At 45.8% G+C, this 18,621-nt stretch overlaps 1 protein-coding gene across 4 annotated transcripts in view; it reads right to left on the minus strand.

Moving 5' to 3' along the window:
* Nucleotides 1–1,722: 1,722 nt before the first annotated feature.
* KLHL3 (kelch like family member 3) overlaps nucleotides 1,723–18,621 on the minus strand; it is a 41,171-nt gene continuing 24,272 nt past the window's right edge. For all 4 annotated transcript variants that reach the window (XM_068697950.1, XM_068697951.1, XM_068697952.1 and 1 more), the window contains 10 exons: nucleotides 16,935–17,044; nucleotides 12,188–12,304; nucleotides 11,067–11,216; nucleotides 8,005–8,122; nucleotides 7,101–7,298; nucleotides 6,208–6,309; nucleotides 4,444–4,572; nucleotides 2,901–3,041; nucleotides 2,551–2,694; nucleotides 1,723–2,371 (listed from right to left, as the gene is read on the minus strand). In XM_068697950.1, coding sequence (XP_068554051.1) covers nucleotides 2,343–2,371; nucleotides 2,551–2,694; nucleotides 2,901–3,041; nucleotides 4,444–4,572; nucleotides 6,208–6,309; nucleotides 7,101–7,298; nucleotides 8,005–8,122; nucleotides 11,067–11,216; nucleotides 12,188–12,304; nucleotides 16,935–17,044 — 1,238 coding nt within the window. In that variant the 3' untranslated portion in view covers nucleotides 1,723–2,342. The remainder of the gene's footprint in view (nucleotides 2,372–2,550; nucleotides 2,695–2,900; nucleotides 3,042–4,443; nucleotides 4,573–6,207; nucleotides 6,310–7,100; nucleotides 7,299–8,004; nucleotides 8,123–11,066; nucleotides 11,217–12,187; nucleotides 12,305–16,934; nucleotides 17,045–18,621) is intronic.

The following is an 18,621-nucleotide window of genomic DNA, read 5'->3' on the forward strand; positions in this document are numbered from 1 at the left end:
CAATAAGCAGAAAGACACCAAAAACTGTTTCTCTTATAAGCAAAAAAGGTTTATAAAGAAATGGCTGTCAGGGTATACTTATCCCAGTCAAATAAGAGGCGCTAACTCAGACCAAAACGCTTTGCCTATCCCATTTTGTCTCATTCCCACAAGCTGCAGGAAGGGGAACACCTCCTAACCAGCTTTTGGGGTAGCAAATTTCAATCAGTCCCAAGCAAGGCATCATCTTGCTTACCTCACTGTAAAGATGCACCTCAGGACTCCAATCTGACACCAGCTTGTCTTGGTCACATTCCTACCAACCTCAATAGCTCCTACAGTAAGACCAACCACCATAAAAGAGCAGCACGTTATACTATTATTTTGGCACATTTCACTGCAGATCATAGAACCCAATGCAAGAGGCTTAAAGGGTATTACAGGAAAGATTAATTTTTCATTATTATTTTCAAAACCTCTGACCTGACATACAGTAGAAGGGCAGATCCCAAGAATAGTACTGCAATTCCTGTGGACAGTTTGCTTTTGTTTGCAAACACAAGAGCATCCAAAGAGGAGCAGGTACTAGCTAACACTCCTCCTGATCAGTCTTCCTCTGTGCAACCTGAAGCAGCAAAAGCAAACGCTGTTTACCCCAAAGTGAGCAGGCACCCATGTTACGAGGACCACATCAACTCAAACACTAGAAGTGTTCTTATTTACAGAACTAACGTACAGCCCTCTTAAAGCTGCACAAGATGATTTAGCCTTAGATCCCCCTGAAATCAATTTTTAAGTATTTTTCTTTTCTAGTGCAGAAGGTTGCCTCGAGTGTTTTTGACAAGAGATCCACGGAGAAATAAACCAGAAGAAGAGCAGTGGTAAGTGCTGAAGCTCGACAGCAACACAGGCAGATACGGTTCTGCAGGCCAGATGCCCATGACAGAAAGCCTCAGCTGGTCTACAGGGAGCAAGAGTGAGATAAGCCCTCACGAAAGGCAATATAAATCAAAGTTAAGTGAGCTGGGAAAGCTGGGAAAGAAGAGGAAAAAAAATGAGAAAAGAGTTTTCTTCATCAGTTCACTTTAGCTGAGGAATATTCTGGGAGTCCACTGCTGTACGCAGAAGCATGTCAGAGCTCACAAGGAGTCAAACAAAGGTACTTGAAAGCCAAATATCCTCTCAGACAGAAAACTGTAAGAATTCAGGATGTAAACAAGACAACTACAGTGTAGCTGGATCTAGATTTTTCTGTTTTGAGTAATCTGATAAAATCTTCATACTAACAGAACACCTTCAGTACAGGCAAGATTAAAATACCAGTTACAATGACATCGATTAGTGAGATCTCCATCCTCTGGAAGCATTAAGACATTGCAGGTATTTTACCTTGCTCATTAATCAGTGTTCAGGAGGCAGAGGGTTCTCACTGCATGTGGTGTCTACGTTAATGGCACTATAAGATATTTGACTCACATATGCTCTATTATGAAATGGCATTGAAATGCTGGACAGAGTTAGAACAGGGGCTTTCAGCACAGCTGGCAACACTAGGGAAACACGGGGGTAAGGAATAGTTTCTATTCAAGCAGTATTTGTTTCACAGGAGCAATAAACCATGTCAGAGCAGCACACTTTCTGGGGTTGAGATGTTTTGTGTGGTGGAGTTGCTGAGACGTCAGCCCCAGAGAAGGCAGAGCCCGGGATGTCCCAGCATGTACAGGAAACATCATTCATGGCAAGTAGAAAAATCACACGGTATTTATTTCCACCATACAACAAGTATTTCAGGGATACATACAGTAGTCCAGTGGCATATACAAACATATGACTGAGACAGCGTCACAATCAAGCCAGAGCACCCTGTTCCAGTACATTTCTGCTGACTGCTTTTCTCAGTTGGTACTCAGAAGTTTCCACTGTCAGTAGTAAAGTCCACCCTCCAGGCACAGTGAGCAAAGAGTTCAACCAATGATGTGTACGGAGCATCAGTAGTGAAGAAATCCAGAAGTGTTCATTTTTTACTCACATGCCCAAACGTAGCAGTTTTGTTTCACACAAGAAATTCAGTGCCTGCAGTTCAAAGCACAGTGTTTATCCCATGACACAAGCCATTGAGAAAAACAGTTGATTGCACCACATATAACAAGCAACACCTCGTGTCTAGCATGGAACACGTCCCCAGAGGGATTTTCACTTTGCTAAGCACTCCACCGCAGAGCAGATGATGTTTGTAACGTATCACTTGTCATGCGAAGACTGTAACAGCAATGAGATGGGTCAAGTCAGAGCTCGGTCATCTTCCCAACACCACCTAGCTGGATCCACTTCACTTCTGCTCCTCGCATTGGCTTCATTGTGTGTCACAATGGTTTGTGAATCACAGCCACACCTGTTTTAAGGGGCAGACACACAGTTATAGGAGCAACTCCTGGGTTGCAATGTGGCTAAGAACATGCTGCAAAAGCTAGGCCACATAAAGCACACACAAATTTAAGGTTACAGCTTCAGGAGGCACAGGCCTCAGATTTATGAATAACCCCACAGTCAAGTCTCCCATGGACTATGTACCTGCGTAACTCCTCCCCGTGCTCATGCTGGTTGGCAGTAGCGTCCACTTGTCCGTGATGGGGTTGTAGTACTCCACGGAGGCCAAGTTGCAGGAACCATCATCTCCTCCCACCACATAGAGGAGACCATTCACTGCACACACACCTCAAAGCAGAGTGCAGACAGTTAGACGTGGGCTAACTTCTCCCCCACAACATTGCCTGCCACGCTTTGATTCATTCCCTAGCAGATACCTCATCTTCCATTTTTATTACTTTTTTGCAATACTACTTCTATTACTAGCACAACAGCCACAGGAAAAACCACAGACAACTCCAACTAAGCACTACAGAAATGTATATTGTGGTTACCTGCATTTCTTCTACACATATTCATGTCTGCTACTTGCTTCCAGGTGTTTGTTCCCGGATCGTACACTTCCACGCTCTTCCTTACTAGGGGACCGTCATGCCCCCCAGTGGCGTATAGCAGCCCGCTGAGAACACCAACACCTGCCAAACAGAGCCAGCATTAGCCAAACATATAGAGGAAACCCTGTTTTCCAGGGCTGAGTCCTCACAATGTCTGTCTCACAATGTTTTTTCACATTTATTTCATCTCTTTAGACTGACTTGCTCTCTCTTCCCTTTGGCTTTCCAGACTGCTGCACCTCACCCATCTTTATCCTTACCTGCCTGATATTTTCTGCCATGGGGCAAACTTGCTTTTAGCCTAATTGCCATTTCCAGCAGCTCTATTTTTGCTCTTCCTGCTGCCTTTGTGCCAGTCAGCATTTGCCTATGCTCAGCTGTTAACAACAATTTAATACTTTAAAAAGTCCATAAGCTAATCTAAGCAAGTAAACACTCTAAGGCTTCTCCACCTGAAAAGCCTCCCTGTGTAGTGAGACAGGGACACAGGCAGAGTGGCCATCCCTGCCGGGAGGGGACTGCCTTTTCCTCCAGCACTGCCTGCACTGGGGTCACCGCCGGGATTTGGGGATGCTCGTCCTCTCCTCCGCTAGATGTCAGCATAGGGACGGCAATGCCGGGAGCTCCGAGCACGGATTTCCTTTCCTGAGCTGTACAAACAGCTCGCACCGCAGCACCGCTTTTGGTGTCATCATCAGCCCCTTCCCGGTGCCTGCTGGAGGGGCAAATGCCGTGCACTTGGGTCACAACCAGAACTTGATGTGCTCAGCTTTCAGTTTGGGAAAAGCAAATTGCAAGGCTACTAGGCAGGCAAGGAAGAGCATTCGTAACACTAAACTTGCTGCTCGTAGTTGTGCTCTCAAAGCAGGGCTCAGAGCAGAGTGTTTTGAGCAAAGAAAACTCACTGAAATCTATCTCACTACAGGCATCAAGACTACAATCCAATCCTTTTTTCCAGCCAGCAAAGATACAAAAAAAAAAAAAAAAAAGTTTTAGGAGGGGACATTTGAGTTTAATTCTGTTGCCTTGACTTGGTCTGCAGGTCAGCCAGTGCAGATGTGCTGCACCAGGAGAATCAGGGAAGATCCAGAAGGAAAATCCACCTGGCAACCTCCAAACGACAGCAAAGAGAAGGCAGAGCAGCATGACTTTCCAGTCCTTGGCTAAGCCTGCAGCTGACAACGTGGAAAGGCAACTCTCTGCTTACAAGTGAGATGCATCTGTTAGAAAAGCTACTTAGAAACACTGAACATTATTTCATTAATCTAGAAATTAATTTCAATTTGGCAGATTTTAATGAAGTCAGAAGAGCTGCAGAGAGCTTCCAAGCAATTATGGCTCTTCTCCTCCTCATGGGAGGGGGGAAAATAACAGGTTGCACTTGCCAACCCAGCAATACTGAAGCATATTTTTCCTTCCTTTCCATGAACAGAGGAGAGCCCAGTGATTATCCCCTTTTAAGAACACATCTTGGGGCCAGTACCTGCACCACTGCGCCGAGTGCTCATGTCAGCTACGTAGGTCCATTCGTTCGTGGCTGGGTTGTACTGCTCTACGGTACTAAGGCACTGACGGGACGCTCCATCGTAACCACCCACAGCGTAGAGCTTACCTGGAAGAGAGAAACATTGGCATTATTAGCTTTACGGCTATGACTGACGGCCCCGAGTGAGGACAGATCCTGGCTGAAGCCCTGAGAGACCTGCCCAAACGTGCTGGCATGTCTGGGGAAAACCCTACTGAAAGGATCTGAAGTAGACTCACAGACAGGCAGGCCTGGTTTTAAAGCTGTAAAAGCTGTCAACTAAGTTAAGGAAACATCACAACAGCAGCTTAATTAGAAGCCAAAAGCCCAGAGGGTTTTCCAAATGACTTGTTGGCCCTGGAGAAGAGGTAATATCAAAGCACGTTCTGCTGATCAAGCGTTTCCTCCTGTTCAGGTGCTACATAACAAGGTGAGCTGTCAAAGGTCGGTACTGTACATTAATTACAATATCACATGAGCAATAAATAGGCAATAGCTTCTTAATATAATACCTCCATGGAAACCTAGACCCAATTTTGAAGATTCTGGGCCAAACCAAAACAAACCAATGCTGCTAGGACAGCTGAAGCCAGCCTGCTTACTCATGCCAAGTGATCTTAAGACAGAAGAAATCCCAGGAGACCTTCACAGCACGGTATGTTTATCCCCCCTGCAACTCAACTCAATGAAACCTGGACAACAGCTACCTAACGAGAATATAAGAGTATTATCAGACGTCACGGGACTACACCATACATGAAACAAGACTGATGCTACACGAAAAACCTCGTTCACACTCATACACTCTCCTTGTCTCCCTTTACCCCCTACTAGCTTTGTACACAGCTCCACTCACAGCCTCCTCAGGCTGTAATCATCAGATCTTTGCAACTGTGCTCCTCCTGTGCTGTTGCCTGCTCCACACCATACTAATTGGAAACTGTTACGCCACGCTAAAGATAAGGTCAAACAAAACGTTTCGTTTGCTTCAGAACTGATTTTGCTAAATGAAGCAAAAGGTTCCTATCTAAGTTGCTCCTTCTCCTGGATCCCAACCAAGTTGCTCAGTTCCAGCTCGTTCAAGCTGGGTGCTGACACATCCGTGCCAACAGCTGCTGCTGCGATCCTCAAAGCACCCTCCCCGCTCACCTCGCCTACCTCATTCCCAGGCTGCCTCAGTATCAGCGTTTGCTATCGTCAGTCCCTGGTCATTTACGAACCTAAGTTATGCCATGCATGCCTGAAAGCCTGATGTCAATAAACACAGGTTTTAGTATTCTTGCCAAACCACCAGCTTGGGGCTGTGGGATGAACTATGCTCCTGTTCTCTCGCTGAGCAGATTTTCTGCAATGAGTGCTTTTTCCACATACTGTCTGCTGATGGCAACAGCGCACACTGCATGACAGTTTGCTTTTATCAGCCAGCAGCAGCTCAGGAAGAATAAGATTCACAGAAACTGGCACACACCTAATGGCATGCACAGAAAGCACGGGCTGGTCTCATACAGGTCTGAGGTTCTTGGAAAGCTACACGTGATTTTTCAACAAGATAAGAAGAATGGAAAAAAGCTACAAAGATTATGTCGTATATAATAAATCTTCACCAACTGAAGACAACTTAAAGAACAGATCCTTCAGTTGCTTCCTGCTGCATTTAACCGTTCAGGCCCCCATTTGACACAGTAACATTTGCTTGGTAGAAATGGCTGCTGATGTTCTTACCCTCCACAACTCCAACTCCAACACTGCTTCTTCTTGTGTTCATGGGAGCCACAAAAAACCACTCATTGGTTTTATAGCTATAGGCCTCAACTGATGCCAGACCTAGTTAAAAAGGGGATACACAGGTTTTCTAATTAAAAAAAAAGAGAAGAGAAAAAGATTGGTGTTGCACTTTCATCTGCCTTCCACCTCCTCCCCAGCCTGTAATTCCCCCCACACTCCTACAACCCAATTTTGCAGTCCCTTTCCTTTCGGGCTGGGGCCAGCATGTTAACACCATTTCTCCAGCAGCTGGAAAAATTGTTATCACATAGACCCTGTTCCGGGACACCAAAGTGGAGCAGAGTCCAGATTACAAGCCCAAAAGTCCACATTCTTTCATGCACTATCAAATGTCCACACAAAGGTTTAAAAATTACCCCAGACCCTATTTTATTGTACTCAGCACCAGCTGAGATAGTCAGTTTAAGGCTTAACCAAGTGGCAAGGCTCTACAGCAGAGGTGTCAATCTAAACATGCAGTTTTATGCCAAACTAACTCCCAGACACACATACTCCATAAATGGCCTTGTTCACATTTCATTCATGTTATGCAAATTTTAACTAAAACTGGGAAAAATCCCTTTTATAAGAACAGAATAAGAATGTTCACATAAAGAACAACACTGAAAGAACCGTATCACTACAGGAAAAAAGCCTTGGTGACACATGCTGCAATTACTGAAGGGTCAGAGCGAGCATATGGTTAGGTACAACACAATATGCCCAGTCTCTGGCTCATTCTCTCTAGAGAAATTGCTCTGGAGCCTCACTCAAGCTCTGCAAACTTTGCTGGGGGCTCTGAAAACACTGTTTTGGATCAGGCACTGCCTGGTTTCTGTTCAGCCACCTACCTGTGCTGCCATCAAAGCCGCCCACTGCATACAGGAGATCGTTGAGCACAGCTGCTCCTAAAGTGCTTCTTCTCTCCTGCATGCTGGCTATGGAGGTCCACTGGTCCTTCACGCCATCATACACGTCGACGGTGCGTACCCTCAGCGACCCGTTAAAGCCCCCGACAGCATAAACATTGCCAGCCATAAATACAACACCTGGTAAAAGAGGAGAGAGATTTTATGGAGGTTTTACAAACAGCTTAGGAGCCAAGTATCATCAGATGTCTGCCAGGGTGTGTAAGACAGCAGGGAAGAGCAGAACGTGTGCAAGCCTTGAGCATTTTCTGCAGGTTAGGAGCTCTGGAGCCAAGCATGATAAAATACATGTCATAAGGATAGTGAAATGCACATAAACACACAGCAACAGAAGGCACAGATGGATTTCAGATCTGAATGAAAGGTTTTTCTGAGTCAGAGAGGATACCAAATGGTGATCCACATTCACATCCATCTCATACATCTTCAGATGAACACTCAGCTTACAGATCCATTCTCCATCACCCCCTTAGCACAGCAAGGGCCTGACTCAGCTCCTGTGATTTTCACTAGGAAACCAGCTAGGAAAACTGGATGTCTGTGGGTTTCCACAGCCAGCGGGACAGGAGGAGGAGGAAAAACCGAGGAACAACCAGGAGAGAGAGATGATGAAGCAAGGGGACAGGCAGACACAACGCCTATAAAAACAGGGCATCCACCTGAATGTGAAGGACATGTGCATAGTGAAAGAAGACAAGGAATGGCAAAGAGCCCAGTTTGAGACTGGGGGCAGAGAGGAAGGCTGAAGGGATTGAGGACACAACTGTCCAGCCCTGAAAAGCTGCACAGGGAAAATGAAGAAGGCTGTAAGAAACATTCCCATTACCTGCTCTGCATCTCCGGGAGGGAAGCTCAGCAACCTGATCCCACCGTTCCTCCTCAAAGTCATAGCACTCCACACTGCGAATGGCTTTGGGCGCTTGCCCGCCCACCACAATCATCACCTGGAGAGGGAAGATGAGAGCTGGGACACCTCAGACATCAGCCCAGGCAGCTGCTCTCTGAAAAGAAACCATCAGCACAACCTGGTCTAGAGCAGCTGCCACCTAAATGCTGCAAGCCCACCAAAAGCCTCAGCAGAGACAACTATTTAAGTCAATTCTATTATTGGGGGAGTAAAACTGTTTACCTTTTAATACAAACTAAGCGTGGCAGCCCCCATTAACCCTTCCTCACCATTTCCAAAGCGGGCAACCTGCTCTATTTCCCCCCAAAACACAGAATTGCTTTGTACCACGGTGCGTGCACGACTCACTGCAGAAATACTTTTAAGTGAAGAAGATTCCAGCGTAATTTCCACAGCCAGCCCACTCTTTAGTCATTATCTCCATGGTGGTGCTAAAAATAATCGATGCCACTTAGCAAACAAAACCTGACAGCTGTATTGCCACCTGCAGGGAAGATGACACTTGGGGAAATCAGGACTATTAAGACCCAGGGATGCTGGACTGCTGAAGGAAGTGATTTGTCAGCTTCATTAGGGCCTCTGGCTGCGACGTGTGTTGATGCAAATCTAGTAATTAAGCCTTAAATTCCTCACGTTAGGGAAAAGAAAAATCTACATGAAGGTAATCAACAGCAAATCTCAGGGGCATAAGAAATCCTCTGCCGGGTCAGTCTAAGAGTCCACCTAGACCCAGCTCCCATTTCTAGCAACAGTGAGCAGAGGACACGGGGGGAAAACAAGAAGACATGGACCATGTGCAGTGTGATCCTTCCCAGATCTGTCCTGCCTGCCACCAGCAGCTCTCAGCTCGAGAGCCCACTGACACATGCACAGGCAGTGTCCAAACATCCAGCATTCACAAATGTCTCTACCTGTACTTTGTTCCGAACACGTTTCCTTCTGCCCCTTCACAGCTATGGAAAAGGAGGATTCGTTCCCTTATCACAGGGAACAGCAGGAGCAAACACTGCCCAAGACAGTGTGATTTTTACAAGGCCAAGGAGCTGGAAGCGAGATAAGTGGGCTTCAAACATAGTCAAAGAGCAGACGGTACTGGCTTTAGCCTCTGCAAGGCGGCTGTGGGTAGCTGAGGAGATAAGATCAACACTTGAGGTCACTCAGGTGTGGAGCTCAACCCCCACCGCAGCTGCCTTAAAAGTACAGGGCCAGACAAGCATCTGAAGTATTGCACGAGTATGAAAACAGTGAACTGCTTGATCTAGGAAGATGGAAACACGACCTTAGAAAGCAAATTCAGTCCAAGTTAGCAGTCTAACTGCTAATTGTGTAACAGTCTCCCATGGAAAGCTACAGAGCTTCAGACAATTACAGACCTGAGGGGTTTCACAGCAGGAATGAGCTCAGAGTCTCTCAGTAACTGGACTGCTGGAAGATCAGCACCTTCTCCCATCTCTTTACAGTTAAAAAAAAAAAAAGGGAGAACAGACCCACAGAAAACTTGGGTTTGTACTCACAAGTCATGCTAAAGAATACATTGAGAACCTCTGAAGTCACTGGATCACCATTCATTTTTCCATCCTTAACTTCTTTAGTCCTTGACGAAGGGTTACGTGGCCCTTCATGATGCCCCCAAAGCTATCTTCTACCAACTCCACCTCAGTGCCAGCAGGTAGAACAGACAAACACACTGACGTCTCTACAGAACTGCAATTTCTTGACAATCCTTTCAGTAACTGAACATCTGAACACTCCCTCATAGCATAGATCACATATGCCATGCCACAGAACAGGCTCCCTATTATTTGTCCTTAGAAAAATAACACAGTGTGGTTTTGACATCTTACAATCTCTGAAAAGCTTGTTAATAACTTCAGTGACAGTCTGGTGAGAGACATTACGATGAACTGCATTTATCTCCGGGGCACGGGTTAAACAGTTTCTGTTGTCATTTTCTCCTCACTAACAAAGCAGAGGCCAGAGCATCACATGCCTCCGGGACAAACGCAGGGAGTAACAAGGATTATTTATTCAGTAGCTGCTTTCAGTCTATTGAAATTTGCTTCAGACTTCCTGCTCACATGTCTGGTTGCCGTTGTTTCCTGCTTTGCTGCCTTCTGAGTAAGGAGACAGAAAAATGACAGGCACCAATGGTGATCCTCCCCAGCAGGGCTCCACCACAGCACCAGGAACCCGCAGAAACCTCAGCAGCTCTCCAGGCAGCTGCCTGCAGCCGCTGTCACTGCAGGTCACTGATCCTCAGGCCATAGCTCCAGGAGCAACAGTCGCTCCCCAAACCACTTGTGGCTGACAAAATGTTTTGAGAGCAGAGCCCTGTCCTTAGGAGCAGAGATATTGCTTCCTCTGTGGGTTTCGCATTTATCAAACTTAATTATACACCCGCAGTGGGTATAGGCAGTACCAGAAGAGGGAGTAAAGCGATTCAAAGAATTACGAGTAGCATTATTCAACCAAGATCCGTTTTTCCAGCTGATTTCCCCAGCAGGTGATGGCACGCTCCCCTTCCACATCAATGACTTTTGCTCTTTAACAAAACTGATGTAAACTCCTGTTATCTTCACTGACAATATTAAGATCTGACCTCAGCTGATTTTTGCTTGTGTCTGCAGCCCTGCTCAGCCTCAGCAGATGATAGCTGCACATGCATTAACCCCTAGCATCCAAGCAGCACCAATTATAAAATGACAGGGCCTATTCTCCAAGCAGTTCCCTCCCCATGCTGCTCACCCAACAAAAGGATTGAGGACTGGCCATAATATATAGGAAATACAGCACACATCCTGCTCTCAGACTTTCCTCTAATGGGCTCAGAGCAATTGAAAAGAAAACAATTAGGAGTTAGTAAAAGTACTGTGGTAAGCACATAAGCTCCTTTCAAAGACAGAAAACGCCACCAGTTATACTGTGAGAGGTGTCACGAAGTGACATTTTCCCTCCTGTTTTTGGAAGGGAACTCAGCTTACCTTTGGCAGGCTAACGGGAGTCCTCGGCTTTGTTCTGGGATTCTTGATCAATTGCCTTTGATCCAGAGGAAGCAAATGATACTTCATGGCCTCGATAAGGAAGTCTTTACACGTGTTGTTATTTTTGATTAAAGCTTCTTCTTCAACTGTCTGAGAACATGCACACACATGAAAGATCATTTAAAGTTAAGGACTTGGTATCTCAGGTCAAAAGAGAGCTCTGCATTGAAACCGGAGCTTCTTTTCTGAAGTACCAAGACAGAAAATGCACAAGACAGAATGCCAGTTCTTTCCCAAGAAACAAATGCATTAACATCCAGGCTCCCCTTCTTCCAGTATCACTAAACAGCACCAGTTCTCCCTCTATTTTATCACCCCCTGTCAAGCACCAAGTATCTCAACACAGGAGAATTTACCAGGAGTTTGGGTGCAAAATAATTTGAGTCAGAACTTTTAAGGTGAGGCAATATCTGTTACTGGATAAGACGATACAGTTGAGACAGACATGGGTGCATCTCATGTGTATCAATTTTATTTCAATTGTATTGCTTTTTTTTTTTAGACATATGTTGAAAGCTTAGCAGTCAGAGAGCCCATCAACCTCTTCTTTGTGGATTCTTGGCTCATTATTGAGGCCCAGATCCCAGGAATTAACTTGTCAAGAGCAATCTCTAAATCAGACTCTGACTGACAACATCTCACCTGCCAGTCACACAGACCTATCTCCATAGATCCTACTCCTGCACAGGACACTTCTTAAGCCAAAACTATCATACATGCACTAGGGAAAAAAAACTGTACAGCCCTGTAAGAGCATGACCTGAATATTTTCTGGGTGAAAAATCCTGAGATATTTACTTTTAAATGCTTCCACCGAGACTGGCAGGAGCTTAGCTCTCGGCACTGCCAGGCAGAGCACAGGTCACATTTTGTAAGAAGGTTTCTGTGTGCGTGCATGTGTGCACACACAGATTTTAGATTCCACCCAATTTTTCCATTTTATTCCTGTTTACAGACTCAGCTACATAAAAATACCCATCTCAGAAGCAAACAGACAAGACACTGATTAAGGAGCTTCCATCAGCTTTAGTGCAATATTAATTACTTATTTGCAGACTAACCTGTACAAGATAATCTCTGGGCAAAAGGGGCAGGCGAACGTGCTCCATCAGCTTAGCCATGTGCTCTAAGCGAGACTCCTTCTCATAATTTATCCAAGAAATAACCGCTTCAAAGACCTACACAGATAAAAATATAATTAATGTACAAAAGAGAACAGGCTTGCAGTCACCTGCCCAAAATCAGGAGCATTGTGATTTCGCAATGTCAAAGGAAGGAGACGCGAGATCCCTATCAAACAAACAGATGAAAAAGTCAGGACAGTATGCAAAGAGCTCAGGCACCACAGTAGCCGAGAGGCGAGCTGACCGTGCATGTTAATAAGCAACTCCATATCTCAATGTGCTGTATCGCTCTCAGAGCTGAGCATGTGTCCAGGACAATCATGCACCTCTTGTACAGTAAGGAGTACTGGAAGGCGGCCAGGAAACTTAATTAGCCTTTTGACATTTGTGGTGGACATTATTCATGAAATCAGCCACAACGATTACTACTGATAACAAAGATCGCCCCTCCTGGAGCCTGTTCTCATGGCAAGTCGCTGCCTCACCGTATTTAATTCATGCACCAGTGCCCCCCAACCCAGGAAACCCACAGGACAGATTCACCCCACTCAGCACTGCATTTATTTCACTGCTCAAAATGCCCAGATACTACAGGCAGGGCTGCACTTCCCACAGGAGAACAAGGGCACGATGGACTTCTGGTCTGAGCCCAAATGTAGTTTTATTTCTGGATGCAGCCCGTGCAGATGAGGACCCAAACTTTGGCTCCGTGACACGCTGCACACAAACAGCCCCGTGCAGCAGAGCGCCCTGTGCGATGGACAAACGTGTACCGAAGTGTCCTACATGATCTGTGCATGAATATGCATGCACTTACATAACTGTCAGCCACACTCCTCCCCAAAGAAAGGCCTAAAAACGTCACTGGGAGTGTAAAATGCTTCCTGAAAAAAGGCACAAAGGCAAGGCGAGGGGCTGGTGCTGTCTCAGATATTGCACAGCAGGATATTGATCCTCACAGTGGAGTTTCCCCACAGAGTCAGAATTAAATTCTGACACTTAACTCGCACCTACGGGCAAAATTATGCCACTGATCCTGCTCTCCAGTTACTGGGGAGGACCTGGACACATCCCTCATGCACACAGCCCGTGGTGCTGCAACCCCCTCGCCCCAGCCACCCAGCCCATGCCCGTGGCTTCAACTTCCCTCCAGGGTCACCGCCTGGTCAGGCCAATTTGCAAAGCTATTTTTTCTTTCTTTCCAGTCCCCCCAGCAAACCATTTCTTTGGTCCAAGGTCAGTAATTTGACAGCATTAACTTGAACCAAGGGCACTGCCTCTCGGTCCCCAGTTGTTGCCAAGAAATGTATTTGCGGGAGGCACCGCCGGTCGCTTCCTCGCACAAAGGAGAGGCAGAGTGCAAAGGGGTTTCCTCCTCTTTGCTGAACTATACACTTAAAAAAACAAGTGAGCAGTAAAGCAGGAGCCTCATTTCCTATGCCAACAACCGCTCTTGCTGAACTGCTTGGAATTCAGGAAGCTGCAGCAAGGATTTCAGCAACGCAACGGGGAGCCCTGTAATCAAACCCCAGCGAGCGCAGAGGCAAATAACTACTCCAGAACCTTGAAGTATTTTTAAGCACAAATAAATAAACAAACAAACTATTTCACTTCAGCTACAAGGCATTTAAAATGGAAACTAGGTTGTTAAGAGATTTTTAATTGCAAATGAGCATGGTAGGAGCATAAAGCGATGTTTAGCCCACAAACATGCTTTTCATTAACCTCTTCCGCACCAGCAGAACAGGTCACTGGACTGGAACATATCCAGCTGCAGATCAAGATGACAGTGAAAAATTGTTAAAGGAAGGTAAAGCAGCAAGTGTGTATGAGGAATTAACCCTCCTTGACGATGGAGACTATTCCAGAGGTAGGCACACGCTGACTACCCCGTTGCGCCTACTCCAAAAATAACAGAAATTTTAAAAGTCACCCACTGGCATCTCCCATTGGCTCTAATTTTAAGAAATGGGGTAAAAAAAATCTTAATCTGAGACACTGATCTCTCAATTTAAAGGCTGTCAGTCACCACATCTGTTTCCAGTGCCCTGCAGAACTGGGATCCCTGCCCTGTCCCTGGCTCAAGTCGCATTTGTTCAGAGCAGAGGCATGGGCTGGGTTCATGGCCAGCACCTGTAGGGGCAGCCCCAGAGCTGGGGAGCAGCAGATTTCCCACCCCATGGAGCAGGCAGGTAAAGCCTGGACAGGTAGACAGGTAAACCCTTCACACCACCTGAGCACACACAGACATTTTCACAGCCTCTGCAGGGAAAAATCCAGTTGTGAGATGCTCCCAGCACCGAGGACCAAACTCTGCATCAACTCCTGTTGCATACTAGGAGTGGTCAATTAATAGGCTCTGTGTACGGTCCCCAAAATAAAAAATCCCAACCCTCCCAGAAGTTTTTCGTCACTATTCAGAGGTGGGAGAAGCCGTTTGTTGAGGGCTGGAAGCCCCTCCATTTTACTCATAGTTAGTAAATACAAGCAAACATGATTTTTTAACAGTTTTTCCTTGCTTGCACACACCGTTATAATTACAGAGTAAATTAGGTCAGGTGCAGAAAGCACCAATAAAACTGTCTTTAGGGTACTTAACTATAGCAAAAGGAGCAGCCATGGACCAAACCCAACTTCTGTCCTAGGCCAGCAGGACCCGTGCAACCGCAGAGGCTGGCAACAGCAAGGGGGAGGATAGAAGGGATGATAATCTCTGATTAAAGGGGAAAATTCCTTGGAGTAGTCATCTTACAACTAAATCATTTCTGTGGCAGCAAACCATTTTTGTAGTCACGATAGCCTAGGGATATTGTTATGCCAAAATCTGCAGAGATAAAGAACACATTTTATTAGGCCAATCAGTATTAGTCTGGGGGATGGCAGAGGAAGGGGAGAACATGCAAGCTTTTGGGCACACGCCTGGTCTGGAAGCATATTAGGGGCAACTCTCCCCTCCGGGGCTCGCTGCCTTCTGGCCCTGCTGGGACTCAGCTGTAACTCCTCCACCTCCAAGAGATGGGAATGCTCTGGCTCATGGGCTGCAGCACGGGACACAGCAAGAACAGGAGCACGAAAGCTTCTCACGAAGTGTTTGGGACAATTTAACCCTCAGACGTCTGTAAGCATTTGCTTGCTTACTACATCTTAGTGCTGAAAAATAGTTATCCTCCGTCATGCACACACACATATAAATGTGTGTGGAAATGCACTCATAGATATTTAGACCAAACACATTACCAGATAGGAAGAATAAAGGTCAGGAAAACTGCTCGTCTGTCACACTGAAGCTAATACAAAGCAGCAGCCTACCACTCTGCCCTCAGTTTTCAGCAGGTCTTTGGACTCCAGCACATATTTCACATTTATACTCAAATCCCATTCTCTGCCTCTCTCCTGTTACTGGTAGCTGTTGCTTTGAATGTACAGCTAATGCTTCCATTTCCTTGCACTGACTTGCATATTCAACTTTTAGAACCATCTACAGAAATACTGCTTTGATTGTGTAAAGCTGAGAAGAGGGAGCAAACACTTTGATTTCTCTGGGCTCAAGGCCAATGAAAGCTTTTTAACAATGCTGCACAGGACTGGAAAAATTGGTTACTAAACTTGCACTTCCCTTTGCAGACAGCTTGGTCCACGCAAAGCAATTCTGCTGTGAGTTCACACTATTTGTTTTTTCCCTTTTGGCCCTGCCTGTGTGGCACAGATCAGCACCCCACCGAGACGCCCACGCTGGCCCAAGCCCTATGGAAACACACTCCCAGAGCCTCCCAGTTTGCTGGCTGTGGATCTGAACAAAGCGTGTCTCCATCCACACCTCGCGTGCTGCAGGTTTTCTGGCAAGCTTTGCAGCCTGTATGGGCCCAAGCACATGCACATCTGCAGCACAGATGGACTGGGCAGGACGGGTGCACACACCTAGGCCAGCTGAGGACACCACAGCAGCACCCAACACACCGGGGTCCAGCCCCACCCCATCAAAACTGGGGGCCTGAAGTTACAAGCCAGGTGACCCTCAAGCTCTTCTGTAGCTTCTACAGGTGTCCACCTCTATGTAGTGATGATTCAGAGGGAAAGACTTGAAGCACACAGCCCAGAAACCTGCTGCAGGTCATGACAAAGAGGACCTGGAGTTCCCTGAGTGCCACAACCACTGCTTGTGCTCCTTCCTGGGACTACAGACAACATGAGATGGTTCAACATTTCAGCCTCAAAAAAACAGAACAGTGTCTTATTTCCCTCTTCCATTAAAAAAAAAATATTCATGATAGAAAAATAGTTCTTTCCTTCTCAGTTGTGGGCCTCCTTTACTTGTTCTGTCCAAGGTGCAACAGAAGGCAGTACTCCTCCCTGGTGCAGTACAATTCACCTACTTTTGAGGTTTTACAACAGGTAATACAAGCTTTACATCAACAACAGATGGGAGATTCCTAGTTGGAATTCAGTTCTGTCCCCCAGGGCTTTTGGAAGAGACACAGACCTGAGAATCATTACTTCCTATAAAGAACAACCAATTGAAGGTCATTTTCATGCGTTTTAAGGAATTGCGCTATTTTAAATTCTCCTTTCGTGAGCTCTGTTAGAAAATGGCCCCTAAAGAGCATAACACGAGAACAGTTTCCAATGTAATATCTAGAAACATTCAGCATTCTTAAATTCACTGTTGCTATATGATTTACTGTACCTTTTCTTCAGAGGAGACTGTGAGCTTGTCACTTGATATTAAACTGCAAACCTGGTCCAGACTAAGGCTAAGAAATTCTTCTCCTAGCATCACCTCTGGAAAGTGCTGCTCTGTTCAACAAATGAAAAAGGGGAACACAAAATTATAATGAAATCCATTCTTTAAGTCAATGGAAGGGCTACAGCATTTAGAGAACTGCTATCGTTACAGCTCTGGGCAACCAAGACAAACACCACACTGCAACCGAATGGCCGAACAAAAAGAAAATAGTCTCAGAGGAGGCTAAGAAATGAGATGTTATTTGAAGTAACACAAGCTCCACGAGACTCTTTTGTAAACGGCAATAAAACATAAAATGGAGCTTAACTTTCTGCAAAGCCACGAGGTACTTTCCAGTGGCAGATATGATTACTAGTGGCAATTGAGAAAAGAGTCGATACTTTCCTAAAGCAGTAAGTAACCTGGCTACCTTGGGATTCAATTCTTGCCCGTTTCAACAACCTACTCAGAAGCAAATCTACTCAACACTTAGATGAGAGACTCCATCGAGGGTGCCTGGTATTTGCAGTTATTTCAAGCAAAGCCAATCGTCAACAAGCACCAGCCAAACACAGTCAGTTTGGTGCACGCAGGCCAGCAGTGAATAGGGAAGGCTCCCAGAGCACCCAGCTGGATCTGTGTGCACGAAGGGGCGTACAGAGAAATAGGCAAGAGGGAAGCCTTGTTCCATGCACACATATGGGATCTCCCCTTCCACCTTTTAATTTTTCCTCAAAAACGTATAAATTTCAGCTTCCCCCTCCTCTAAACCCTTAGCACCCATCTTCCCAGGCAGCCTTGCCTCTTCCTACTCAGACTGCAACCGTACAAATTTCTCCTCCCTTTTTTTGCCTCCAAATTCCTCCATGCTGTAACTTTGGGAGCCACCTGAAAACAAAATACAGCAATTCACATCTCCGGCTGTAATCCCAAACTGGAAGAATTCAGTTTGCAGCACAAGCCCAAAAGGGATCATCAAATCTGTCATGCTTTACATCTAGCCGAAGGGCACAAGGAAATAATTACTTTCTAGGAAAGAATTTCTAGGTCAAAATGGCCATTAGCTGGCTGAGGACAATTTTAGTTTTCCTAGCATTTCTTAGAAAAACACCCCAATTTAATCTCACCTGCCATTTTCTATGTCTCATTTACCTTTGCCTGAAACACAGTTCTCAGCCACTTGATCTGAAGCAGCTTTTTTCAAGCCCTCACCCCTTTAGCTTTGAGAAGTTCAGACTCATATATCCAAAGAGCTCCCTCTGCAGCAAGATCTGCCTCTTGATTTCATCTCTGCAAAGTACTTTGCCTGCCAAAAAACAGCACTACGGGGACACAAGCTGGCACAGCTTCCCGAGAGTATCTCCTTGGAGATCTCACCCGAACAACTCCTTACCAATGCCACTGCTGCAGAGGGCACTTGGGCTTCCCCAGCCACAGACCCTTTTAGTCTGATGGGGACCAAAACACTACAGCTAAGCCAAAGGCTCTGATTAAAAAGATCAATAAAGCTTAATTCTGTGTTATGCTGGAAATCATATATAGGATCTAATGAACTTTTCTAGCCTTAAATACTTGAAAAACAGGAAATGCTCCTGACACAGTAATCTGTGTGCACTCTGACTTCTGGACACAATCTCCTATTCATTCT

The sequence above is a fragment of the Anas acuta genome, chromosome 14, assembly GCF_963932015.1.
Source record: "Anas acuta chromosome 14, bAnaAcu1.1, whole genome shotgun sequence".
NCBI classification, from domain to species: Eukaryota; Metazoa; Chordata; class Aves; order Anseriformes; family Anatidae; genus Anas; species Anas acuta.